Source organism: Anabrus simplex, chromosome 11, assembly GCF_040414725.1.
Source record: "Anabrus simplex isolate iqAnaSimp1 chromosome 11, ASM4041472v1, whole genome shotgun sequence".
Taxonomy (NCBI): domain Eukaryota; kingdom Metazoa; phylum Arthropoda; class Insecta; order Orthoptera; family Tettigoniidae; genus Anabrus; species Anabrus simplex.
This window is the reverse complement of record NC_090275.1, coordinates 109,631,670-109,659,401: the sequence shown is the minus strand read 5'-3', so window position 1 is coordinate 109,659,401 and position 27,732 is coordinate 109,631,670. Positions and strand designations below refer to the sequence as shown.

Sequence of the window (27,732 nt, the reverse complement as noted above, 5' to 3'; positions counted from 1 at the left end):
TTTCTTTTGCAGTGGTTGGTAACTTCGGTCAATGCCCGTGGTCCTTGGCAGAAGCAGTGGATAATGGCGCCTGGACCACTACTTTAGGTTATAAAAGTAAATATACTTCTAGGGGCGGGTGGGTTGGACCCTGGTAGGCGTAACGAACACATCTCTGCTGCACAATAGTTTCTAGGGAAGAATAGCAGCATAGAAAATTACATATGTAATAATCCTTGCGGGGAGGACTCTATATTTCTTCCAAACACCGTGTCCTGCTGTGTGTAGAAGTCCGTAACCGCCTGCCACACATTCGCGTCCAACAGAAATCGTCGACCCTTCAAGGCCTTTCCAAGGGGCCGAAGGAGTGATAACAGGACTTTGGGAAGGGTGCTCGAGTGTCTTGTTGTCCGGAATGGATGTGGTTGTGTGGAAATGCGACCGGCACGGAACTTGGTGCAGCATTCCAGAACGGTAGTTATCAACAGGCATTCTCCTAAGAATGTCCACTTTATAGGCTCCAATTAAGGTGTTCCTGTTACACCGTGTACGTGAAAAGTAACAGAAGGGTCATCAGACGAATCAGGGATGAAGGTGGTAGAAGAAATGAATAGAAAATGATAAAATCAGTTACAACGAAAGACAACCAAGGTAAAATAGCTCAAAAATTGAAAGATAGTAAATAATATTTGGGATTTAAATGGTTCGTACTCAAAACATAACAAGGTAGAGTAACTGAGTTTATTGTTTCTCTCATCACAGAATTACAGATCATCTAGTAGAAGTTTGGCTGGCCGGTGGGTTTTCCTTCAGTTCTGCATCATTTCTTGTACTGGAAATAAAGAAAAGAAACTCATTACAATACATTTGATATGTCAAAATATGTGAAAAGTGTGGGTGCCCGAAACAATACAGTGAAGACACCATCTTGTCTTATCAAACTATTCAACTCTATTGTATGTATCACCTGCCATGTGATGAACTAATTAACACTATCACAAAAGAGAGTTGAATGCTGTATTCACTGAACTTACTTTCCTTGTTCTCCATCAGGCAGCCGAACATAACGGCTCCCTTCTCACAGGGATCTGTCTCCTGGCTCTCGTTGGCTGTGGGAACAAGGTGAATATTTCAAGTTAACAATAATATATTATTTTTTACAATTTGCTTTACGTCGCACCGACGCAGATAGGTCTTATGGCGACGATGGGATAGGAAAGGGCTAGGAATGTGAGGGAAGCGACCGTGGCTTTAATTACGTTACAGCCGACAGAGGGGCTCGAACACACTATCTCCCAAATGCAAGCTGACAGCTATGTAACCCAAACCGCTGATAATGTTATTAATAATAATGTGTTAGTTTTTAGAGGTCGAAGTAACTAACAATTTTTACAGTATCCTGCGACGCCGAAGTGCCGGAATTTTGTCCCACGGGAGTTCTTTTTACATGGCAGCAAATCTAATAACTGGAGACTGACAAATACCACCGGACTGAGCCGAGATTGAGCTATTTCGCCCGGGAAGTGAATGACTCCTTGTTCTGAGAAATGTTGCATAAATACAGTAACTGTCAAAATTTCACTTGCTGATGAACATTGCCATTTATTAAACAAATAAATACGTTTATTTGTGGATTAAAGCTTTTTTATATTAACGAATCTTCAACAGAAAAGCCAAGTTTAATTGGCTTTCATTACGGCAAAGCATGTGGCGGTTTCCTGCTGACCATTAAGCGTAGAAAAGCTTCAAGGAACAAGGACAATATCGGCAGAGGGCAGCGAATCAGTAACTTCCCTCGCGACCACCACAACACAGCGCGACGATCAGTAGGGGCCCTGGATAATATGGTCGTGATTCGCTGAATAAAAAAATGTCTGGTTCCAGTGCCAGCCGGGTCAGAAATGGAATTAAGGAAGCCCCATCTACCGGTGAGGATAGGAATTTTGCCGACTGCCGAAGGCCGTCGCAGTTCGTCGGGGCCTAATTAATAAGTGACTGGTGAACTGAAATGATGTTGGAGAGTCTTGCTGGAATGAAAGATGACAGGGAAAACCGGTGTACCCGGAGAAAAACCCGTTCTGCCTCCCCTTTGTCCGGCACAAATCTCAGATGGAGTGAGCGGGATTTGAACCACGGAACCCAGTTGTGAGAGGCTGGCGCGCTGTTACCTGAGCTATGCAGACTAGTCGCTCAACAGACTTGGTGTCAAATGTTATTTTAAGGAGTTCTTCTCTACAACAGTGGTGATACCATTAATGGATATGGAAATATTAGCATTGCTTTTCGTTTTGTGACGAGCCTTTAAGAGTTAGTAGACGCCGAGTGTGGGACAGAAAAGAAATCAAACATTAAAAGAATAATCTATGCCCTACGACACCGTAGAGGTCACTTACTTTTATCGGCGCATTGTTTGAAGGCATCCATGACTTCCTGCTGTTTGCTCTCGTCAGAAATGGTCTCTGAGACAAGCTTCTCGGCATTTTCAGAATTTGGTGTTCCGTCTGCGTCCATCTGGAAAATATAAAATATTTATGTGAAGACTCTGCAAGACCTGTGCAATCATGTGAGAGCAAGCACCACAGTGGGAGTGATATCTGACATGTCTTGTAGATAGATAACAAGTGACGGCAGGAACAAGGAGACCTTAAAAATTTCCTTGCAGTAACTGAGAAACTGATGAATATTATGGTGGAAGAATCGAGCCGATCATGTGAAAGCTTTGCTATGAAAATTAACAGAAGGAAGATTAAGGTAATGGTCATGAGGAAGAAAAAGTATTTAACAGAAATACATTCTCTGAGGTGAGGAAATAGAACAAGAATCTGCATTCACATATTTCAGAAGCACAATCAGAAGTGATGTGTATTGTTTGGATGAGGTGAAATGTGGGTCCTCTCAGTTTTAGTTAATTTGATGCGAAGACTGTACCTGCTGTGGATCAGTAGGTGTTAATATAAGGAAAGATATTCACCGGAGTAATCGCATAAACGGCATTGTACGTAAATGTTACAGACCTCTTCGTAAGGTTATGGGGGTATTTACGGGTTGTAGTAAGGATATAAAAGAGAGGGTGTATAAATCTCTGGTAAGACCCCAATTAGAATGTGGTTCTAAAGTATGGAACCCTCACCAGAACTATTTGATAGGAGAACTGGAAAAGGTCCAATTTAAGCTGCTCGATTTGTTCTGGGTGAGTTCCGACAAAAGAGTGGTGTTACTGAAATGTTTTTAACTTTGAGCTGGGAAGACTTGGGAGTAAGGAGATGAGTTTCTGGACTAAGTAGTATGTTCTGAGTGTCAGTGGAGAGATGACGTGGAATTACATTCCTAGACGAATAGACTCGAGTAAGGAATTCAAGAGTAAGAAATATCATAAAATGTACATAAAACTATAATTTAAGAATTCGGACAATTCCTCGTTAATAAAGAGGAATCAGAATAATTTATCAAGGGAGAAGTTCGATAAATTTCCAACTTTTTGAAATCATTTATGAAAATACTAAATAAACAGTAGTAGGGAATATGTTACCTTAGCGACAGGCCTAAATGCATATAATTGATTGATTGATTGATTGATTGATTGATTGATTGATTGATTGATTGATCGATTGGTTGATTGATTGATTGATTGATTGATTGATTGATTGATTGATTGATTGATTGATTGATTGATTGATTGATTGATTGATTGATTGATTGATTGATTGATTGATTGATTGAAAATAGCGACTCTCTTCTCGGGAGCGTCAGTTAGTGACAACGTTTCCTGTGAGTATCAGATTGTTCCCTCCAGGTTCTTCTCTTTCATCTACCCTATCTAACCTCCGTTGGTCAGCCCTTGTTGCTTTCTGAGACCTAGGGAGCCTTTTATCTTCACGCCTTTCTTGGCCCTTGTCTTTCTTTCGTCGATATTTTAATTCTTGGAAGTGAAACGAGAATTGTTACTCTTAATACAATGATTATCATCACAATATGAAAATTAATCTGGAGTTGAGGGATAAAGAATGAAGTATTTTAGTGTTACTCACCACTTCAGCAGACTCCAGTACGCACTTCATGAAGCACTGTGGAAATAAGACAAACATTAATTATTAGGTATGAACACAAGGAAAATTACCAAACATCTAAATATCAAACAGTAAAAGCAAGGGTCTGCCTCCATGACTAATTGACTAGAGTTCCTGGGTTAGAATCCCGGCAGGGTCGGGAATTTTAACCATAATTGGTTAATTCCTCTGGCACGTGGGCTGGGTGTGTGTGTCGTCTTCATCATCATTTCATCCTCATCACGATGCGCAGGTCGCCTACGGGAGTCAAATCAAAACACCTCCACTAGGCCTCTCCGGAGGCCTCACGGCATTTCAGTAAAAACACAGTGACGTGTCAGTCTGCAGCCTGGCTGTGATTACGAAACGTCAATAGGGATTTATTATTTTAATACGTTTACAATCAACAACCAGTTGATATTTGACGTTCAATAACGAACTATATTGCGAATTTCAGTGATGATAAATAAATATTTCAAAATAAATTTTGACCGTTTGTGTCAAGTATTAGATCCAGTAAATAAAATGAAGTCAGGTGTATGCGCATGTCGCTTTCGACGCAATTACATCACGTGATCTTGGCGAACTTCTCATTACCCACTATTCTTGCCCTTCAGTGTTAGCAGTTGAAAGTCAGTTCGTAAATAAATTATGAGTATTACAGACGGCCATGCCAAAATTTATATATTTATTTATTTATTTATTTATTTATTTATTTATTTATTTATTTATTTATTTATTTTATTTAGTTTCGGAACATCCCATTGAACTAAATAGGCTACTCGGAAATAGGACCGCCCTTTGCACTACTGGTGATAAATTCTGCAATAATATTAACCACAGACAAACAAAATATCTACAATTAACATATACGTTTAAGGCAAATAGTAATTACACTTGATCCAATTCACTGTTATACGCAGTTCCACAGTCGTAAGAGAGAATTTTACACTAAGCTATGTTATTGTTAGAGACCGGTTGGTTAGGCACTGATAAAGGTCAGAATGCAGACTTACTGAAAGGAGTAACACGTATACTAGCCCGGACAACACTTTTGCTATGAGATTTGCATAAACACATAAACATTAGGGGCTGTTAGAACCCCTAGAAGTTATGTTACTCTACATTACTGAAGAGTGGGGTACAGAGATTAGTTCGCATTCTAACTGCTTAAAGATCAGGACACTGCTCAAGTAAGTACTCCCGTAAGTAGACACCGAGGTGGATATGGAAACTAGGAAAGCTTCCCTGCTGAAGGAGGAGTGCATCAAGGATCGGTGCTCCGACAACTGTTGTTCAACATTGTTGTGAATTACTTGTCAGCCTTGACTTGGACCGAGTTGTAGGCGGATGACAGAGTCGAAAAGAGGTCGACGGGTCGAGAATAGAGAAAAGATGGCAAACAGCACTAGAACCAAATAGACTAAGAATCAGTTCGAATAAGAGGGAGTAAATGTGCTGTAATTTCGGAGAACCTGAACTAATTGGACAAGTTAGACCATCAACGAAGACAAAGAAATTCGAGTATATAGGATTCTGACGTTGAGCAGTATATTAACGTCGGTAGGATGAAATAGCGTGGTCTAAATGGAGTCGTGTAGCAGACAGACGCACGTCAAATTAAAGGACAAGGCGCATTAATCTATCATCTTTGTGCCTTTGATAGTTGCACCAGGAAAAAGAAGCAAGCTCTGTGACTCCTTGTGACGAAGATGTGAGTGCTGGGGTGGTCCGATTGTGTCATATTAAAAGATCAGCTGCAGTGCATGATTATTCATGACTTCTGCAGAAACGTACCTCTCTAGGTATTCATGCGTGACCCATTGCACTAGCGATAACTGTTTGCAGGTTTTTGAGTATGTGTTGGTCGTACCTCTAATTCCCATCTACTACCTTCATCATTCCCTTTCACATGATATCATTTTTACTTGATCCATTCCGACCTCTATGTATATAATATTCTACAGATCTACTTACCTTACGTTTACTTTCGTCATTCTTCAGTTCCTCTGTAACAAAAAATACAACAGTTAATTATAAGTAATTAATTAACATTGCACTTTATCCCAACACAATGAAGTACTCTTAGGTAATGGATCATTCGAAGCTACAACTGGAAATGTTCAAGATACGGGAAGATTCGAGAGCAAGAAGTTAAACGTTTAAGTGCCAAATTAATAATGTAGCCTACTGTTTTCTACAGAGTTTTGTCGTTCGCAATCAAATCCCAGGCGGTCCGCCAGCGCCGCACTTTCTACTTAAAAATATCCCGCATGAAGTAGTGATGCATGGGTTGCCTAATCATTTGCGTTCGAAGGAGTGACAACGTCGTTTATTTCCTATGTTGTGAAACAAATAGCAGTCATGTTACCACTTACCTTTTATAACAGCGTGGATTTCTAAATACGCCCAAGATACATTAAAGAGAATGTAAGAACTTATTAATTTATACACGTGCAGACATTCCACTCCATAAAAGAGTTGTTTATATGAAAAAATCTAATACATATTATTATAATTTCAAAGCTCAGAAAATTAAAATGTTACACTTGGATCTCCCGGAAAGTTTCCCTCTAGCCATTGTCGATATGTAGACAGGAAATGTAGTCCTACTTTACCATATACCAGCCTAGTACCATGCGGTCGAAAACGAGGCTTACTAATGCAAGGGGTTGCATTAGACGGGTAGCACTGAGGAACATGCTGCCAGCGATCGTCCGGTTATTATCACTTCATATTCTGACGTAATATGTCTACTGGCAGGATGGCCCTGGGATAATCAGCAGAAAGTACGGCATTCGCGGGCCGCCAGGTATATGTAAATTTCATGTCTACACGTAAAATCATAAAATCATGGATATGTTTCTGGGCTTAGAAAACGACAGAGAGAGAGAGAGAGTACAGATTCTTGGTTGTTCCACTCTTAGTAGCCTCTTACGACATGCAGGGAATACAGATAATGCATCCTTTCACTCCATCCACAGAGGAGATGAGGAGATGAACGGTTCCGATAAATCGAAAGAAATATGTAGCCAACAATGTGGCAGCTGATCCAGCACACAACATTCCCACGTCATCTTACAATGCAGTCCCACCTATCAAAAACTACGTCCAAGAAATGGCGGCTGATTCAGCACACAACATTCCCATGTCATGACACAAGGTAGCCCCACCTATGAAGATTTACGTCCAATAATACGGAGCTAATCCAGCACAAAACTTTCCCATGTCATGTCACAAGATAGCCCCACCTATCAAGATCTCCGTCCAACAATATGGCCGCTGATCCGGCACACAACTTTCCCATATTATGTCACAAGGTAGCCCCACCTATCAAGACCTACGTCCAACAATATGGCAGCTGATCCGGCACACAACATTCACATGTCATGTCACAAGATAGCCCCACCTATCAAGATCTACGTCCAACAATATGGCAGCTGATCCGGCACACAACATTCACATGTCATGTCACAAGGTAGCTCCACCTATCAAGATCTACGTCCAACAATATGGCAGCTGATCCGGCACACCACATTCCCATGTCATGTCACAAGATAGCCCCATCTATGAAGTTTTATGTCCAATGATACGGTAGCTGATCCGGCACACCACATTCCCATGTCATGTCACAAGATAGCCCCATCTATGAAGATTTATGTCCAATGATACGGTAGCTGATCCAGCACACAACATTCCCATGCCATGTCAGAAGATAGCCCCACCTATCAAGAACTACGTCCAACAATATGGCCGCTAATCCGGCACACAATATTCCCATGTCATGGTACAAGATAGCCCCACCTATCAAGATCTACGGTCAACAATATGGCCGCTGATCCGGCACACAACATTCCCATGTTTGTCACAAGATAGCTCCACCCATCAAGATCTACGTTCAACAATATGGAAACTGATCCAGCACACAACATTCCCATGTCATGGTACAAGATAGCCCCACCTATCAAGGTTTACGTCCAAGAATATGGCAGCAGATCCAGCACTCAACTTTCCCATGCCACGACTCAATATAGTCGCACCTATCAAGATCTACGTTCAAGAAAATCCCAACTGATCCAGCACACAACATTCCCATGTCATGGTACAAGATAGGACCACCTATCAGGATCTACGTCCAACAATATGGCAGCAGATCCAGCACACAACATTCCTATGTCATGATACGAGATAGGACCACCTATCAAGGTCTACGTCCAAAATATGGCAGCTGATCCAGCACACAACATTCCCATGTCATGTCACAAGATATCCCCACCTATTAAGATCTACGTCCAACTATATGGCAGCAGATCCAGCACATAATATTTCCATGCAATGTCGCAAGGTAGCCCCACCTATCAAGATCTACGTCCAACAATATGGCAGCTGATCCGGCACACCACATTCCCATGTCATGTCACAAGATAGCCCCATCTATGAAGATTTATGTCCAATGATACGGTAGCTGATCCGGCACACCACATTCCCATGTCATGTCACAAGGTAGCTCCACCTATCAACATCTACGTCCAACAATATGGCAACAGATCTAGAACACAATATTCCCATGTCATGTCACAAGGTAGCTCCACCTATCAACATCTACGCCCAACAATATGGCAGCTGATCCAGCACACAACTTTCCCATGCCACGTTTCAAAATGGTCCACACGGAACAAGGTCTACATCCAACAATATGGTCACTGATTTAAAAACAATTTTATGGCCATAAATATTCTCAAGGTATGTATTATGAGAAAAAGTAGATAGTAATGTATGATAGAAAATGGATGATAGAACGACGCAATTTTGGTGCACGGGATCATTAAAGAACGCGTAAAATATATTAGGAAATGGCGATACTGTCACTTATTTGAAAACAAGTTCTCATTTCCATAAAGTTTGTGTAGTTTCTATGAAGTACATATTGACTTAGATTGACTTGTGAGAGTAAAAATTATGTAAATAGGTTAAAGATTATTGACAAAGCTTAACTTGAGCTCAAAGTAACCAAGCCAATAACTAATTTCCAACACGCCTTTAGGCAATATTGCACTTATCCATTCCGTGGGCAATGAAACGTGTGCGGGGATTCAATAAAATTCATTTAACTGTTTAAGGCAGACAAGGTCGCCTGAGAAACCCAGGCTTTAAGTATCACCCAGAGGTGGTGGGAAAGACCCCGGTAATACTCTTTACCAGGGACGCTCTGCTGGTAGCGATTGTCTCTAGTGGCGAGTTACAGGACAGCGTTTCAAGGTTTTCCGTTGCAACTAAAGCTAATATAGCCTGATAAATATACTGTACAAGTCACAATGTTCAAACTAATTATATATTGTTTTTCGTCGTCCGGGACAAAGAAAAGAAAACAATTGTGAGTTAGTATATTATATTATATTATAATATATTATATTATATTATATTATATTATATTATATTATTATATATTATATTATATTATATTATATTATATTATATTATATTATATTATATTATATTATATTATATTATATTATATTATATTATATTATATTATATTATATTATATTATATTATATTATATTATATTACTAGCAAATGTACCCGTGCTTCGCTACTGTATTCTACATTTGAGTCGTATGCGCGAACAAACATCTATGTTACATTCCCTATATATTGAGAAAAACGGCAATAAAAATAATTGTTGAACGCGGGATATGGCTACGCGAGAGAATGTAACATAGACTTTTGTTTCGTAAACCAACAGGTTATAAGTGCACGCGCTCACTCATTCGTACATAATGTATGCATGCAGAAGAGAATAGTGTTATTTTAAAGTTTTAGGCTAATTATAATGATTTGGTGCGTACATCTTTCCACTCACTAGAGTCACGTTTCCTTTTCCTGCATCTGTTTTTCGTCAACGTGTGTATACTGCTTGGCTTCAACAGTATATTTACGATCACTACTATCGTCTGATTGCATGATTATGGTTTCGATCAGTAACTAAATAAACTCAGTAATATAAGAATGAACAAACCAGAACAATCTCCGGACTAGAATATGTTCATTACATTGCATTAAGTTCGTGACATTGTCGAGCGCTCGCGCGGGAAATGATGTAACATAGACTTTTGTTCCATTATTTTTCAAGTGCATTTCTCTTCACAATTTCCGGAATACTATAGCCATCTGTTAAGATATGCTCAAACTACCTGCAAATACATATCCAGGACACATCGTAGATGTTTGTTCCGTGAAAATCTCAAATGGCACAAAAATGTAACATAGACGTTTGTTCGCGCATACGACTCATTTATATACGGATATCGAAGTAAATTGCTGTACATGAAGTGAATAAAAATGTTTTAATTGCATGTCTCTTGGCGTTATCCGAGAAAATGCATAGGGAGGTCCGTAGACGTTGTTTCCTATGTGAAGTGCGAGTTGCAGAGTTGTGATAACGACAGGTCCACTTGTCTGCCGCAATTCACTATGCGTAACGTCAGTCACATTTTGATGGGTGAATTTGTTTATAATCGGGGGCCCCTATACCTACTGATAAATAGAATCCGGTAAAAGAGTTTAAAAAATGCATGCTCCCTTGCCTTCTGCAAGTCAAATCAAGAAAGGAATTATGTATTACAATGGTACACAGGCGTTGGAGAACTACCCCATTCCTATTGCTAGTTAATGTCGATCTGGGGAGTACTGATTACAACAGCAGACGCCCTCCTGCTGAGAGTCACTATTGATTTGTAAAGTATTAATTACAATGTAAGACACACTCCTTTCTAGATCGCTACAATTAGACTTTAATAAATGTAGACCGTCATACGGAAGTATATGCATGTTTACCTTCATTTACAGAATAACTGCTGCTAAACGGTGCATTCAGATTGAAAAACGGATTGTATAAAAATACGACTCTGGCCTCATTTAGCTATCTAAATGGCTGGCCCAATGATATTTCCTCGTATAGCTTCTATTTAAAGGCAAGATTATTTTAGGAAAGTTGAATAGGGTGAAATTTGTGGAAGGTTTTCACACAGTGAATTACTTTTCAGATACTTATGCGACAGCTTCAAACATAGAATTTGGCTGGATGGGCCAATATTCGTGTAGAATTTTATGACCCCATCTTTCCTATAAGTGAATCAAACCATTAATTATACGTGTACAAAGTGCAAAATTTAGATAAATCAGAAATAGAGCCAAATTTAACATAAGGGATAGAGATACGACAAAAAGTCATACGACCAAAGTTGTAGATCACTCCAAGTAGAACAGAGATTATGCTATCCGTTTTGTTATACGACTTACCGTTTAGCCACCAAATACCTCGAAAGGAAGGTCTGCATCGTCATTAAAAATGCCTCCATATTTCGATATTTTTGGGGGTAAAAAATAATTTTATTAAACATCTCGTATTCCATCGGTTACAGGCAAAAAGCTATAATTTTGCCAAATTTATATTTTCTAACTCGTCTTGGAGATTGTGCTGCCATCTTGATATGGAGGAGGGGGTTAAAAATTAGGACTTTCATGAAACTTTTAAGCCCATGAAATATCACCGACTGTGTTCTTATGCAGATGTGAAACTCCTAACGTGTCTCTCTCAGAGAATTTTGACAATTTTAGATTTTTCTAGGGATCCTGAAGTCATCAGGTTGTCTGGTACCAAGTTTTAAGTTTCTAGGATGCCTAGAACGGTCTCATTAATTCACGTCTGTTTTCATTTTTATGCCTTAATTTATATATGTATATTACTGTATATATAGATCGCGCCAAACTGACTTCTATTTATTAATATGGCTTATATATATCAGCCGCTTCCGAAGTGGTTCTAGGGGCGTCTTTCTCCCACAGTATGTTTTCCAGGTAGTAAGTCATATTTGAAGGTCATACTGGAACATACACACGTTTATTACCTTGGTCATTCTTGTCAATTTATGTTTTCACCCTTTCTCACCCTCTATGCCAAAGGGGGGCATTTTAGACAATTTTTTTCACCCTTTCTCAACCTCTATGCCAAAAGGGGTTGAAGCTGGACTTTAAAATTCCGGAATGTTACTATTCATTTCAGCGACCCGAAAATCTATGGATTAGACAGTATATTCGATGATTATTATTATATCTCACTCCCCCTCCCCCTAAAGGGGGTTAAACTTTGAGTTTTAAAAAATCGGGGTGTTACTATTCATCTCAGCGACCCGGAAAACTATGGCTTCGACGCTATTTTCGATTATTTTTAAATCTGAATCCCCCTCACCCCCCACCAGAAAGGGGGATGTACTTGAACTTATAAAATAACCGGAGTCTCATTATTCATCTCAGCGACCCCGACAACTATGGATTCGACACTCTTTTCGATTATTTTCATATATCACTCTCCCATCGCCCCTACCACGAAGGGGGCTGAACTTTGACTTAAAAAACTCCAGAGTGTGACTATTTATCTTAGCGACCACGAAAAGTATGGATTCAACACTACTTTTGATGATTTTTGTATCTGAGCCCCTCCCCTGGCCCTAAGGTTTCTTGGGGTGTATTACCCCCACGTGGTTTGTCTCCTGGTACTAAAAATCCGGAGTGTCACTATACATCCCAGTGACCCCGAAAAGTATGGATTCGACACTATTTTCGTTAATTTGTATATCTGACCCCTCACCCCCTGCCCCCAAGGGTTCCTGTGCTATCTTACCCCCACGTAGTTTATCTCCTAATACAAAAAATCCGAAGTGTACAATTCACCTCGGCGACCCCCAAAACTATGTATTCGACACTATTTTCGTTTATTTTTATTTATCACTCACCCCTCACCCCCCAAAGGGGGCTGAACTTGGACTTTAAAAACCCGGAGTGTCACTATTCATCTCAATGACCCCGAAAAGTATGGATTCGACACTATTTTCGTTGATTTGTATATATGACCCCCTTCCCCCCCCTAGGGTTTCCCGGGCTGTCTTATCCCAACGTGGTTTGTCTCCTGACACTAAAAATCCGGAGTGTACAATTCACCTCGACGACCCCGAAAACTATGTATTCGACACTATTTTCGTTTAATTTTATATATCAGTCCCCCCTCGCCCCCACCCAAATGGGAGCAGAAATTTGACTTTTAAAAAATCGGGAGTGTCACTATTCACCTCAGCGACCCCAAAAACTATTGAATCGACGCTATTTTCGATTATGTTTGTAACTGACCCTCCTAATCCCCCACCCCTAAGGGATTAGAGGTGGCTTACCCCCACAGTGCTCGTCTCCGGATAGCAAAGAATAAGTTTAAAAATTGTAATTGAAATTGCTCCAGTGGTTTAGGAGGAAATGTCTCATTTACACACATACATCCATCATCAGTCCCCCCTCGCCCCCCACCCAAATGGGAGCAGAAATTTGACTTTTAAAAAATCGGGAGTGCCACTATTCACCTAAACGACCCCAAAAACTATGGATTCGACACTATTTTCGATTATCGCTTTACCTGAATCCCCTAACCCACCACTCCTAAGGGGCTAGAAGTGGCTTACCCCCACAGTGCTTGTGTTCAGATAGCAAATAATATGTGTTCAAAATTTGATTGAAATTGCTCCAGTGGTTTAGGAGGAGATGTGTCATTTACACACATACATACATACATACTGAGCCCAACTGGCTCATAGCATTGTCTTTAAAATATTATAAATTACAGAAATGTATAAGGGAGTGAACCACAGTTTCATTATAGGCCGGATGTGTGGCGCCATTTCGCTTGCCCAGGCTTAGAGATAAGTTCCACGTGTCAGGGTCATTTGATGACGAAATGGGAAGTACTGGAAAATTCCGTGAGGTGTGTGATCAAGGTCTCCAGTTTTTAAGTTGGCGGCACTTTCAAGCAGCGAATAGCAGCGTAGATAGTTTGGAATGATGGGGGAAATTTAAAGATGGGTGCCTTACGAATGACCTCCAAAATTAATTAAATCCACCAAGGGATAATGTGAAATCAATATTAAACTATTCCGAGAACAAGAATTAAAGATGGTATATTTGCAATAATTTATTGTAATAAATGAATGCAGGCATACGTGACGGGATATTACATCACTGTTGATGGGGTTCCCCGAGCTCCATATCCAGGAGCTGGTGTGCAAGAAGAAGACGCGTGCTGCTCAAAAGACTCACTCTGCTACGGAAATTTGAACGGGTCGGACGTAAAGCGTATGTGGTTAACGAGGAATCCTAATCTTGAGCATTTCCTAGTCCACTAACTAGTTGTCGACAGGATACGACGGGTCCGATAGACTATGTATTTCAACTAAATAACGACCGAAAATCTGGTTAAAATCGGGAAGGCGATTTTACAACATTAACTGAGACTAGATAGAAAGACCGGAGCGAGATCGATGCAAGGACGCTTTGCAGTGCCACGTGTTAAACTCGCGAAAAGAGCAGAGACAAAGTATTCACTACCAGTGTAAATAAGTGTTTATGTGCTATAATAACTTATATATGTGTTTGTATGTATTTTAGTGTATTAAGACGTGAAGTCGTGTGAATTCATTAAAGCCGCAAGAATGAAGACCATGGTCATGAAGAAAGGCATCGGTTCACGGGTTAAGGCCGCCTGTATGATGGCTTAAGTACATCATGGGGCCGACCTGAAACCATGAGGCCGTGGAGCTGAGTATGGAGCGTCGCCGAATCGATAAGTACCCTGATTCATTATATCTGGCATGTGCATGATTAGCTGTTAACTTGTAAATAAATTAATGCATGGCAATTCGTTCATTTTCTTTTTATTTACTGTAGCAAGGATAGTTAGATTTTTAGGGCGTAAAGTTCATACTGATGCCTAGGGGGGAGTAAATATTGTAAATATATTTGCGTGTGTTGAATATGGTCTTCACGAATGATGAAATAATATGTGTGTGTAAATAATGATCTTCTATTACGTGTGTGAAATATGGTTTTCCTTAGTGCGCGATCTTCTGATAAATACCAGCATGTGTGTGTGTGAATATTTAATGTGATTTAGGAGGCATCAGTAAGGTATAGTCAAAGGGATTAAATAGATTAGCCTGGCATGTCGCATGACAAAAAGTTCGTCGAGAGAAATTTCATTGACCAGAGATTCGAACCTTGGTTATTCCGGCACATTACAGTGAAATTTGAGAGTGTATGTCATCAGTAAGTAATGTGTATTGTTAACCAGTGAATGAGAAATGTGCTGTAAGGAATAGGTTTCATCGTATAATTTATCCGAGATGTAGTTAGTCAGTGTCGAAGTAGGGCCTCTAAGACACAAAATGCCAGCAGCAGGGGTCGAACCAACGAGATTGTGTAGCGCAATATATGAATAAATACCGGCATAGCGATATACGTGTTTCTTAATAATGTTGAGTGAGAAATGTAGAATTATACACGTGAGATATGGAACAAATAAGATGCATTGAGAGTGATATATATATAATTAGTTACTGTTCGCACAGAAAGCAAGAATACGAAAGATGATTTTGGAGGAAACATATGAGTTCATTATAGCGGAGAGAGAGAGAATATTAATTGGGTGTGGACAAGTTAAAATGCCGTGTTAATGAAGTGAGCTGGGCGCTTGAGATAAGGTAGCAGCCCGGGTCGGCACGCTGTGTATTAGAGGAAGCCTGGCAGCTTTGGTAGGGTCTTACAAGTAAAAATATTACAGTCATTCGTAAGATAATTCTGTTTTGTGGAACTTAGGACAGCACATTAAAATTAAAAAAATAATAGATATACTTCGTGACAGTTCATTGTGGCGAGTATAATGATAGGTCACTGTAATGATGCCATGCTGAGGGTCGGAGTTCGATGCCCGGCCGAGTCAGTGAATAATGATTTTCCCTGTGATTATATGATTGGAATTATGTTGTGTTTGTGTCCATGTTATATGTTCTACAGTGTGTGAGCAATGCAAATTCTGGTTTGCAGTTGTAATATTTCTTGTTAATGTGTGAATTCAGTTCACGTATGGTTGTTTGTACTTGTGACAATGAGGTTCTATCCCATTGTTTGTAGAATCAGTGTAGGTTAAGTTGCGTATTACCATTGTAGTGTAGGTTTCTTGCTACAGGGTAGGCATATGTTTGATGTATGATAAAACAGCTGATTATGTATGTGCGGGATATTTATAATTTTTAAATGAATCAGTGAAGTGAATTAATTTATTTATGTCAGGGTTACTTTCGATTCGCGCGTGCGTTCCATATTGTCAGCATTTATATGAGTGGAGGATGTTATTGAGAAAGAATAAGTCAGATAATTTCGGACTTTAATAGGAAATATTTTATATAAAATTTTGAGATAAATAATTTAATGATTTATCAAAACTTGGGTTAAATTATCAGATCTTACAAATGTAATTGGATAATTTAATGATCTTAGCGTTAACGATTATAATGACATGATAACCCCGAATTTAGTGAATTATAATAAATTTTATGAATTTAATTAATCGAAATGATGAGTTCATGAATTATACGGCGGATGTTGGGTTTAATGAATTCATATAGCTTCATAAATTTCAGAATGGAGGATTGTAATAAAGAAAATAATTTGATAATTAATAATTGTAATTACAAGGTTTATAACATAGTGATGAAGTAATTTGAAAGTATGGAGAGTAAATACGGATTTATTTATTCAAAGAATAAATGGAAGAAGTTTTGGGTTGTATATTAACGTTTCAAAGGTCATTCTGACGAGTTAATGAAGGTTGTGATGGTAAACTATAATAATACTTTCTTTTTAATTAGTAATAAATTTGAAATATGGTTGTAACCGAATATGATTGGAATTGAATTGAATTAAAATTGGAGGTATTGGAGTAGAGTTGGTAAATAAAATGAGATGTAATAGAAATCAAATTAAATAATGTGTTTGGAAGAAGATCTGAATTTTATGAGTCATGCTGTTGATATTTCATAGTCGGAGTTGACAAAGGTTACAAACATTATTTTGGTAATTTACATTGTCGAAATTCGTAACAAATGATGGCGTGAGGAGTGCCTCATAATAAATGGCAATGAAATTTAAACATAATTCAGGTGAATCGAGTGATGTAAAGTATGATGTAAAAATATTTGTTCCGAAGATTTTGTTGATTTGTATAGGGGTATTTGCTTTGCCAAAGTTTATTCTTCCAATAAATTTGTAGTCGTAAAGGTTCTCATTCAGATTTTTGACTTAATTATTTCTTCTCTTTTATCCTTCCTGCATAATAATTTTAAGGTTAGTTTATAATATCCGAAGATGTCTCTGTGGGTAGTACCCAGTCAGCGTCCCTGTGATGTCTGAAGCTGGTGCCACACTTCAAAAGCTGGAAGGGTAAAGGGTTGAATACATACATCAATTTTCATTTATTTTTATATATCACTCCCCCCTCACCCCCAAAGGGGGATGAACTTGGACTTTAAAAAACCCCGAGTGTCACTATTCATCTCAGCGAACCCGAAAAGTATGGATTAGACACTATTTTCGTTAATTTGTATATCTGACCCCCCTTACCCCCACCCCTAAAGTTTCCTGGGCTGTCTTACCCCCACATGGTTTGTCTCCTGATACTAAAAATCTGGAGTGTACAATTCACCTCGACGACCCCGAAAACTATGTATTCGACACTATTTTCGTTTAATTTTATATATCAGTCCCCCTCGCCCACTACTCAAATGGGAGCAGAAATTTGACTTTTAAAACATCGGGAGTGTCACTATTCACCTCAGCGACCCCAGTAACTATGGATTCGACACTATTTTCGATTATTTTTTAACTAACCCCGCTAACCCCCCACCCCTAAGGGGGCTAGCGGTGGCTTACCCCCATAGTGCTCGTCTCCAGATAGCAAAGAATAAATTTCAAAATTTGATTGAAATTGCTCCAGTGGTTTAGGAGGAGATGTGTCATTTTCACACATACATCCATCATCTGTCCACCCCTAGCCCCCACCCCAATGGGAGCAAAAATTTGACTTTTAGAAAATCGGGAGTGCCACTATTCACCTCAGCGACCCCCAAAACTATGGATTAGACACTATTTTCAATCATGTTTTTACCCGAACCCCCTAACCCCCCTAAGGGGGCGAGTGGTGGCCTACCCCCACAGTGCTCGTCTTCATGTACCAAATAATATGTGTTCAAAATTTGATTGAAATTGCTCCAGTGGTTTAGGAGGAGATGTGTCATTTTCACACATAGGTCCATCATCAGTCCCCCCTTGGCCCCCACCCAATTGGGAGCAGAAATATGACTTTTAAAAAATCGGGAGTGTCACTATTCACCTCTGCGACCCCAAAAACTATGAATTCGACACTATTTTCGATTTATTTTTACCTGAGCCCCTAACCCCCCACTCCTACGGGGGATAGAGGTGCCTTACTCCCACAGTGCTCGTCTCCGGATAGCAAAGAATAAATTTCAAAATTTTATTGAAATTGCTCCAGTGGTTTAGGAGGTGATGTGTCATTTACATACATACATACATACATACATACATACATACATACATACATACTTACATTTTTATATTATATTATATTATATTATATTATATTATATTATATTATATTATATTATATTATATTATATTATATTATATTATATTATATTATATTATATTATATTATATTATATTATATTATATCATATTATATTATATTATATTATGTAAAAGTAAAACATGCTCAAAGTTTCTTATACTAATTAACTAAAGATATACCATCGTCAGCAGCTCCAACTTCTGTCTTACATTTCTCTGCTGCTTCTTCGTGATTCATCTGTAATTGAAATACTACCAATTAGAAGTAGAAATGTACAATGTACCTTACCAGTATTAATATTATTAATCATAATAGGACTAATACGAGCACAATTCTGAACGTTAAAACAAATAAAGTTACATCTAATTGACCTGATGTGTCCCAAATGCATAAATCATGGAAAGCCAGTAAATGATTACAACTGCATCACAGAGACACATCATTTTAGAACATATATTCCACTGCGAAGAGATTTTTATCTACAATTTGCCTTAAAACGCACCGACACAGATAGGTCTTATCGCGACGATGGGATGGGAAAGGCCTAGGAGTTGGAAGGAAGCGGTCGTGGCCTTAATTAAGGCACAGCCTGGTGTGAAAATGGGAAACCAGGGTAAACCACCTTCAGGGCTGCCGACAGTGGGATTCGAACCCACTATCTCCCGGATGCAAGTTCACAACCACGTGCCCCTGACCGCACGGCCAACTCGCACGGTACAGATAGGTCTTACGGCGATGATGGGATAGGAAAGCGCTAGGAGTTGGAAGGACGCGACCGTGGACTTAGTTAGAGTACATCCCCAGAATTTTCCCCGTATGAAATGGGAAATCACGGAAAACCACCTTCAGGGCTGTCGGCGATGGTAGGGTTCGAGCCCACTATCTCCAGAATACGCGCTGCCACTCGCTCGTTGAAACGATCCATAACGTGGAAGGACACAGAGCTCTCATACAGCTGAAGTGTGTTTGCTGGATGTTCGTGCGCAAATTAGCCTTTGATAAAGCGGAGTATACCTTTTCTGGCAGGACCTAGAGTTTACAGTGCACTGTGTCTTATGGTATGGGCTAGAGCAATTTTGTTACTTTCATAGATCTGTCTCTGTCTTATCCTTGGCTTTAACAGTATGAAAGTGACTGAGGTATGAGCGATGCTAGTAATGCCATTCCTTGTGCAGCCAGTCCCTGTTGTGAATGGTGTGAAAACGTTGCTCGTAGGGTCGGTTGGTGCATGCATTTCAGTGGGCTTGGCAGACTGATATGTAATAGCAACTTCTGGCTCGGTGAGGAAAGCAACGGGAAACTACCTCACTCCTCATTTCCCTAGTACGCCTCCTCAGTGATGCCTAGGCCATCTATGACAGCTGATGGCAGAGCTGTTGAGGATACAACCAGGCTTAGGGCTGAAGACTGAACATACATACATACACAAAGCGGAGTATGGTTTCATGCAGTCCCAGTATCGAACAGGAAATAGCAATGCTGTATGATGCCGACTGTATCGAATCATGCATAGCATCCCGAAGTATCATGGCCCCATACACTAGAGGAAATCACGAGACGAACGGCGCAGCCAGGTTTAAACAAGCGATACTCAGAGATCTAGAAAGTGCTCTTGACATGAGAATAGAACTAGCCGCCCTACAGGAATAACCCCCCTTTCAGGATGGGCATGGGGCATGGCCTGCTCAACAGGTAGCTCCGGCCTTCTCCACTGTATAGCTCCACTGGAATGACGTCACAGCGTTGGTGCTTCGATGTTTGCGTGATGGTTTGGTAACACGATGTTGGCATTTCAACATTATTAAAGGTGTTCGTTGGTGTTTTCTAGTGATGATGTTTCGGAGAAGCAGAAGTATAGTGTTCGGCTTATTGGTCAGTATAGTCTCCTCTGTTCAGATGTCCACGGGTTCGATTCCCGACCTTATTGGTTACTTCTCCCAGCTCAGTGGTTAGGTATTTGTACTATCCCCAACATTCCAGCAACTCACACACCACGCACAACACAAAAGCACGCAGTTCACGGCAGATGTCACAAACCGTCTTTGGAGGATCTGCCCTAGGGCTGCACCAGGCGAGCCGAACTCGTCCTCGGACACTCCTGGGACTAAAAGCCATACGATGTACTGAATACCATCGGTCATTGTTACAGAGGCATAATTTTAGCCTGTGGTATCACGTACATTCAAGACCACCCTGAAGAACCTTGGAGATCCTTGTATTTTAATTTATTGCCTGGGAGTAGTTGAGTTGTGCAGTGCTCGTGGGAATGGAACAGCTAAATAATTTATTAGGAAATCTCTGGAATCTCATAAGACAAATTTATGACCCCAAGCCAAGCGAGTTAATTTAGACGCAGGACGCTAAACACTTTTAAAGAGGTGGCGTGTCAACAAAGATTTGGAGCGAAAAGGAAATTAATTTATATCTTAAAGCACAGAAGAAATGCATTTAATCTGAGAAGAAAATTGCAACCTCCATAAACTGAGCAAAATTTTGATATGTGACTTGGGCATAACTAAAAGTGCATAGATTAGTACTTAGCGCGCTTCTTGCAAGGAGACCGCCGGAGGGAGAATCTCGCGGGGAAATCATTAGCTTGGGTACGCGAGACGTGTTATAAATATGCAACAGTAGAGCACTCGAGATGGCACTCTTTGACTGTCTCGCGACTGCGACGGTGTGATACTACTCCAGGAGGACTTCGTGAATCAGATCTAAGCGGCGAGCTGTTAACATTCAGTACAATCTACTTGGGAATAGAAGTAAGTAAATAATCTGCATAATCTAGTTGAATCTTTCAGACTACATGTGTTTGTTTGCCTGTCATGGAAATGTACTGCCAATAACTCCACTATCTCGCTTGTAATTCGAATAGCTTTAAGGGCCAAGTATTAGAAACGAGGTTCGTAATCTTATTATAGCTCAGATGATTTCTGGCCGTTTGGAAAAATATTTCTCTGATAGAAAGACTGAATCTAGGCACAATATGTGAAAATGTGAATGATGGGTGTAATTGACGTCGTTCTAAAAGGAGCTTTAAAACGTGTGAAAGGGGCCTGAGTGGAGACTGACATTGTAGCAGAACTCTTGGTAACTTATGTCTCTTTTACAGTTTCCCTTCACGTATACAACGTGAAAAACGTAGCAGAGAACGAGAGAGAAGAATAGCAAGCTGTAGCAACGGAGCAGCTGTCGAGACAACCGAGCATCGACGCGGGGACTCCAGGAAGGCGAAGCTCACCACAATACCGGAAGAGACACTGGACCACTTTCACGGAAGCTTTCGAAGAATCATTCACCAGCCAGCATGAATCCAGCGATCTACATAACTTTGCAGATGGCAGTGTCATCTGTCACCATGAGATAAGTTCCTGGGTTCCATAGAGAGCCGCCTCACAACGTCATCGGTACTCCCAGGTCAGACAAACCCAATTTTCAATTAGCATCGGCTAGATTAAAATTAAAATTCAAGGTGGCGTCAGCCACGACAGTTATGTTAATAATGGTTTTTATAGGATAGGTATGCACAGACCTCGAACTCTGGACGGTAGAAATGGTTGTAAATTTTTATATTTCCACCTTGTATTATGTTTGTTTTTGTTCGCGGCATCTTTTATGCATTGGTCACGTTAGCTAGGTCTTTCAGCCAGACACGGGAATTTCAGAAGCAGAGGATTTTTATTTCATTGGTTATTGTACGTAAGTTTTTCATACTGGAGACAGATTCCTTGACTTGCAGAAGTTGGCATGGCTGGAGGTGTTAGACATGGTGCTAGTGCTTCATATGCACGGTAGAGATAGCTAATCGCACGCATGGACGTTATATGACTGAGTGCTGTTGATATGATGAATAATTTTGGTAGTGCCAGGGAATTGAACCCAGGTGTCATGATGAAAAGCCCTATGGAGGCAAAGTATGTGAGAGTTATATGATTGAGTGCTGTTGATATGATGAATAATTTTGGTAGTGCCAGGAAATTGAACCCAGGTGTCATGATGAAAAGCCGTATGGAGGCGATGTATGTGAGAGTAATATGTATGCCCAAGCCCTATGAAGGCAGATATAGATGATTTCAGCACTAAATGGTTAGATGTGTGTTAATGTAAGGGGGTAAGTAGTCCCTGTAGTTGAACAGCTGTGCGTAGTGTAGGATGGCGGGGGAGAACACTCTGCCATTGACTTGTGCGAGGCAGGGCAGTCGAGTGTGACGTCATAGACGAGAAGATTTGGTCTCTGTCTGCGTGTTTGTTTTGTTTTCAAGTGCTTAGGGGGAGTCGCCCTCGGCTTGTGACCTTGAATATAGCTGCCTGTTAGGACCGCAGTTCGTTTGTTTGGTTTATTTTTTCTTGTCTACTTAATCTCGCCACATGTTTACTTCGCCACGTATTATTGGAGCGGGGATGTTTTTGGATATATTGATAAGTGTGTGTACGTTAGTTAGGTTGGACTGTGAGCATTCATCCAGTCCAGGTCTTGTACTGTAAAGCTTTGATTATGGAAGAGTATGGGTTCGAGGTCATGTGACGCAACGTTTTTACGCATGGGAGATTGCCTTTTGATTTTTTCCTTTTGCCCAGATAGTTCTCTTATCTTCCTATTTCGACTTATTCTGTTGTTCCACCCTTGTTCCATCCCGGCAGACCGATGGTTTTGTGACATGGAGGTCCTCGGCGATATCAGATTGGAATATATCAGATATTCAAACTCTTTGTATATATGATTTTGGATTTAAATTTTTGTAATAAATTCACCATGTTATTTTATGAATGCAGCTTGGTTTCTCGTATTTTGTCATTTTTATATTAGATTATTCTTACCTGATATGTCACATATCCTGTTGTTTATCGTAATTTCGCCCTTTGTTTCCCTTGTACCCCTGAGATGTGCGCGAGTGAGTTGCTGTGCGAGGATATGTGTTCAGGTAAGACTATGTGCACAAGCTCACGATTGTGGGAGGTTTTTCTTCACTACTGTGCTCTTGGTCCGAGACCGGTTTTCGCCTGGCCGGAACCAAATGGCCCTGTAGGGCACAATACAAATAAATAATACTATAGTATTGTACTTTGAGGAACATGATGTTGTTAAGTATTGTTAGGGTATGTGAACCCACTCAACTATTATGCATTGTCAAGCGTGCTATAATAGTATATTATAGCAACAAGCCTATAATGCCAATAATTAAGACACGAGGGTACGAGTGTCTTCATTTGCATACCACTGTTTATGCTCGATGATAATTATAACTCTAATTTTAAATATTCAAAAATTTCTGTCGAGATGTCGGTTGACAGTTGAGTTTACTGAACAGAGGGAATGCCCTGGGTTATTAAATTTCCATGAGTAGATCAAGTGGAGGCACATGCTCCCCCTAGTGCACCGTCACTGCACTGTTCTACATAGGAGGCTGTCCGGCTCCATGGCTAAATGGTTAGCGTGCTGGCCTTTGGTCACAGGGGTCCCGGGTTCGATTCCCGGCAGGGTCGGGAATGTTAACCATCATTGGTTAATTTCGCTGGCACGGGGGCTGGGTGTATGTGTCATCTTCATCATCATATCATCCTTATCATGACGCGCAAGTCGCCTACGGGAGTCAAATCAAAAGACCTGCACCTGGCGAGCCGAACATGTCCTCGGACACTACCGGCACTAAAAGCCATACGCCATTTCATTTCATAGGAGGCTTGGAGTGGTGTCTCAACGGCGCACTACCCTACAACAAATACAGTAGAGACAATACGCCACACTCAGCGAGATATCGAGGGACAGCTATTAGAGCTCTCTGTAGCGGATTGACCTGAGAACTACTGATTCTGTCATAAGAGCACGTGTATTTGTGTGTGAAGTTTTTGGTGTTATTGATGCGTTTTCAGTGAGTTCACATAATTAAATAGTAGCGTGTGTAAATCCTTGATATCTCCTCTCAATATGAGGGGAAAGGCATGTGCTGTGTTTGGCTGCAGTAACTATGAAGTAGAGAAGAATGCGCGGTCTTTCTTCCGTTTCCCACGTGACAAGAAAATGTAAGTAATATTGTGCTTGCAGGTATGTTCTTCCAGTGACAAAGAGATTTTTATACTACTTCATAATCTTCTGACCAGCTCGACCCATATTTTAACTGGCTTAAAATATAATACGCATATTTTATTGTATAGTGCAGCAGTTAACCTGCAATACCGATGTGTTGTTGTAGCTGTGATCTGTGGGTTTGATTTAATTCAGGAAAATATGTATGCATATGTGTGTGGCTGGTTGTGTTCCAAGTTACCCCATTTGGAATGCCGTAATGTGTTGTCAAGCACTGAAGAAAATATGGGTGATTTAAGAAATGTACATATTTTGTTGAAACAATATGATGATGCAAATTTGCTTTACCCTAATGTAATGGCATTATGGCAAGTATTGCTTATAGGGAAAGTTTGAATGTTTTGTGGCTAAATTTCTAGATTTTCTTTCCGTCAGTAGGCTTCAATTTAAAAGGAAAATTGTCCAGCTCTTAAATGTAAATTCATTGAATCATGTGTGTAAGGAATGTGCCGATATTTTTATTGAGAAGTGTTTTAATATCAATGCTTTTAAATGAGAAAAAAGAAAAATCTAGCCGTGAACGTTCAGGCAGGAATTCTAAAGCCAAAAGAGTAATGCATAAATGAAAGATCAAGCCCTTTCACAGCAGTCCATTTCACATCTTGATAATATGTCTAATTTCAGTCTTTAAATAATAACCTGTTAAATAATTCTTCATTCATTTATTCAGAACTGCTTTAGCAACTTTGAAGTAAATATCTTAATAACACTTTCTTTCTAGACGTAATTTATTCATCCATTTCCGTATTTTCAGATCAAGCCACTAGGAGCGCCACTTGCGACTTGTCTCCCATTTTAACAAGACTAAATCCGGAAGTGTCTACTGTATGTGCCTTCAACGTCTTAGAAAGTTGTAAGAATCCAACTGATGAGCCCACTGCTACACCGGTACGAAACGCTGGTAATGTCACGATTGAAAATGTCTCAAGGGTTCAAAAATTTTAACTCTTGCGATCGATCAAATTATGATCTCCTTCTGGGAACTTCATTTTTGATACTTATTAAACCCTTTAGCGAACCTCCGTGATTCAGGCGGCAACGCACCGGCCTCTCAACGCTGACTTCCGTGGTTCAAATCCCGATCACTCTGTGAGATTTATGCTGGACAAAGCGGAGGCGGGACAGGTTTTTCCCCACGTACTCCGCTTTTCATTGTCCTCCTTCATTCCACCAATACTCTCCGATATCATTTCATTCCTACTGTCAGCCATTAATAATTACCCCAGAGGAGTGCGACAAGATTCGGCAGCCGGCACAATTTACATCCTCACCGCTAGATGGGGGCTTCATTCATTCCATTCCTTAACCGGTCGAGTGACTGGAAACAGGATGTTTATTTTCATTAAGTCTTTTAATCGATACGTCCTATCGATAAGAGATATTGTCGTTGATAAAACACGTATAGACGCAAATGAAATTGTTTTGATGAGGAAAAGTACTCGTATAATAAAGTAGGGGGAACGAAAACAAGGAGAAAAAATATTACGTTCGGAAAGCCACACAGACAGTCTTTCTGAGGATATAAAAAGGCACACAGAGTATGTCTGCCATTGTAATGGAAACTCTCCAACTCAACTGTAACTGGCAATAGGCAAAGAGGCCTGGCATTACATTGAACACTATCCAACTCGATTGTGACTGGCGCTAGGCGAGGGGGCCTGCCATTAGAATGAAAACTACCCAACTCGATTGTGACTAGCAGTAGGCGAGTGGGCCTGCAATTATAATGACCAACTCGATTGTGACTGGCGCTAGGCGAGGGGGCCTGCCATTACAATGAAAACTTCCGGAATCCATTGTGACTGGCAGTAGGTGAGTGGGCATGCCATTACAATAAAAACTATCCAACTCGACTGTGACTGGCGTTAGGCGAGGGTGCCTGCCATTACAACGAAAACTCCTGGAATCGATTGTGGCTGGCAGTAGGCGAGGGTACCTGCCATTACAATGGAACTCCCCAACCCGGTCTTCACATGAGAAGCAACGTATGATGTCGTGTTTCTGGGGTAACAATATGCAATATAATAATATCTTACAACGTGTATACTACATCACGTAGCATTCTTTCAGAGTTATCATGTTGCCATATGTCATCACTGGACTCTAAAGGGTGTGAATAAGGCTAACAGTAGTCCCCGCCCCGCATTAATTGGGTATGGTTACCTAGTTGTAGTTTAAACCCCAGTAGGACTCACCTCAGCCAGACAGGCGGCTACAAGGGCCAGGAACACGAGAGCTGTGGAGGTCTTCATGGTTGTCTCTGCTGCAGGCGATGGACTTTGATGTGAGGACTGGGCACAGTGGGGCAGATTTATACCGGAGGAGGAGAGAAACATGAACGTCATCAGGACAGGATATCCCATAATTTAAAAAAAAACGGACCATTTCTTGTGTAAACATTAATTCGATCTGAAATAACGACATGCCCTATTACACGGAGTTCATGGTGTATATTATGTTTGTACAAGCACCTAAAAAAGTCTCTCGTAATGATACCCGGATGCTGCTCGCACGTGTCCTTCCCTCCACTATAATATCATCAGGTAGGTGGAGTTCAGTGTTGTAGATACGGACTGTACGACTCACAACCAAAATTCTTGGTAGTTCTAGCCGAAAATTGAAATAGGACCAATTAACTTGTATTTCAGTTTGGAATAAAGCTAACAAGATTTGTGTATCGTTCTCTCAGGGGATAAGGCGGACCACTTAGAGGCTGACGTCCTCTCTTTGCTCAGGAGATGTGCGGTCGTGACTTGAGGTGAGCTTAAGGGTAACAAGGGATGGTATCAGGCGTATGAATAGGATAAGGTAGTTACAACCTATTTGAAGTTGCTTAGTTGTGTGTGTTATCCATTTAGTGTTGTAGATATTGGTTGTTTAGTGTTTATTTATAGTAGTGATATTTATTTAGAATTTACATTCAGTCGTTCAATTAGTGTTTGGTAGATTACGTATTGCAAGTTTTCCTTTGCTTCATATTCGTTTGGGGGAAACAGGAAATAATATTCAATCTTTTTGGTTTAAATATCCGTAGTGTTTTTGTTAGAATACTTATAGAGACAATTTATTACACGAACTTGTAACTTCCACATCTTTTA

At 40.3% G+C, this 27,732-nt stretch overlaps 1 protein-coding gene across 1 annotated transcript; it reads right to left on the bottom strand.

Annotated features, from left to right (window-relative positions):
* Window positions 1-709: 709 nt before the first annotated feature.
* LOC136883390 (general odorant-binding protein 57c) lies at window positions 710-26,902 on the bottom strand. Its single transcript, XM_067155663.2, has 7 exons — window positions 26,830-26,902; window positions 18,729-18,786; window positions 6,003-6,034; window positions 4,008-4,043; window positions 2,373-2,490; window positions 1,014-1,088; window positions 710-811 (listed from the first exon to the last, which is right to left on the bottom strand). The coding sequence occupies exons 1-7, from the start codon at window positions 26,884-26,886 to the stop codon at window positions 789-791; spliced, it is 399 nt and encodes a 132-aa protein (XP_067011764.2). The 5' UTR covers window positions 26,887-26,902; the 3' UTR covers window positions 710-788.
* Between the last annotated feature and the right edge of the window lie 830 nt (window positions 26,903-27,732).

Excerpts from the sequence above, each read along its gene's own strand:
- LOC136883390 (XM_067155663.2), bottom strand. The coding sequence starts at position 26,886 with ATGAAGACCTCCACAGCTCTCGTGTTCCTGGCCCTTGTAGCCGCCTGT. Across the intron at positions 18,787-26,829 it reads TAGCCGCCTGTCTGGCTGAG|ATGAATCACGAAGAAGCAGC; the intron begins GTGAGTCCTACT and ends TTTCAATTACAG. Across the intron at positions 2,491-4,007 it reads TACTGGAGTCTGCTGAAGTG|ATGGACGCAGACGGAACACC; the intron begins GTGAGTAACACT and ends TATATTTTCCAG.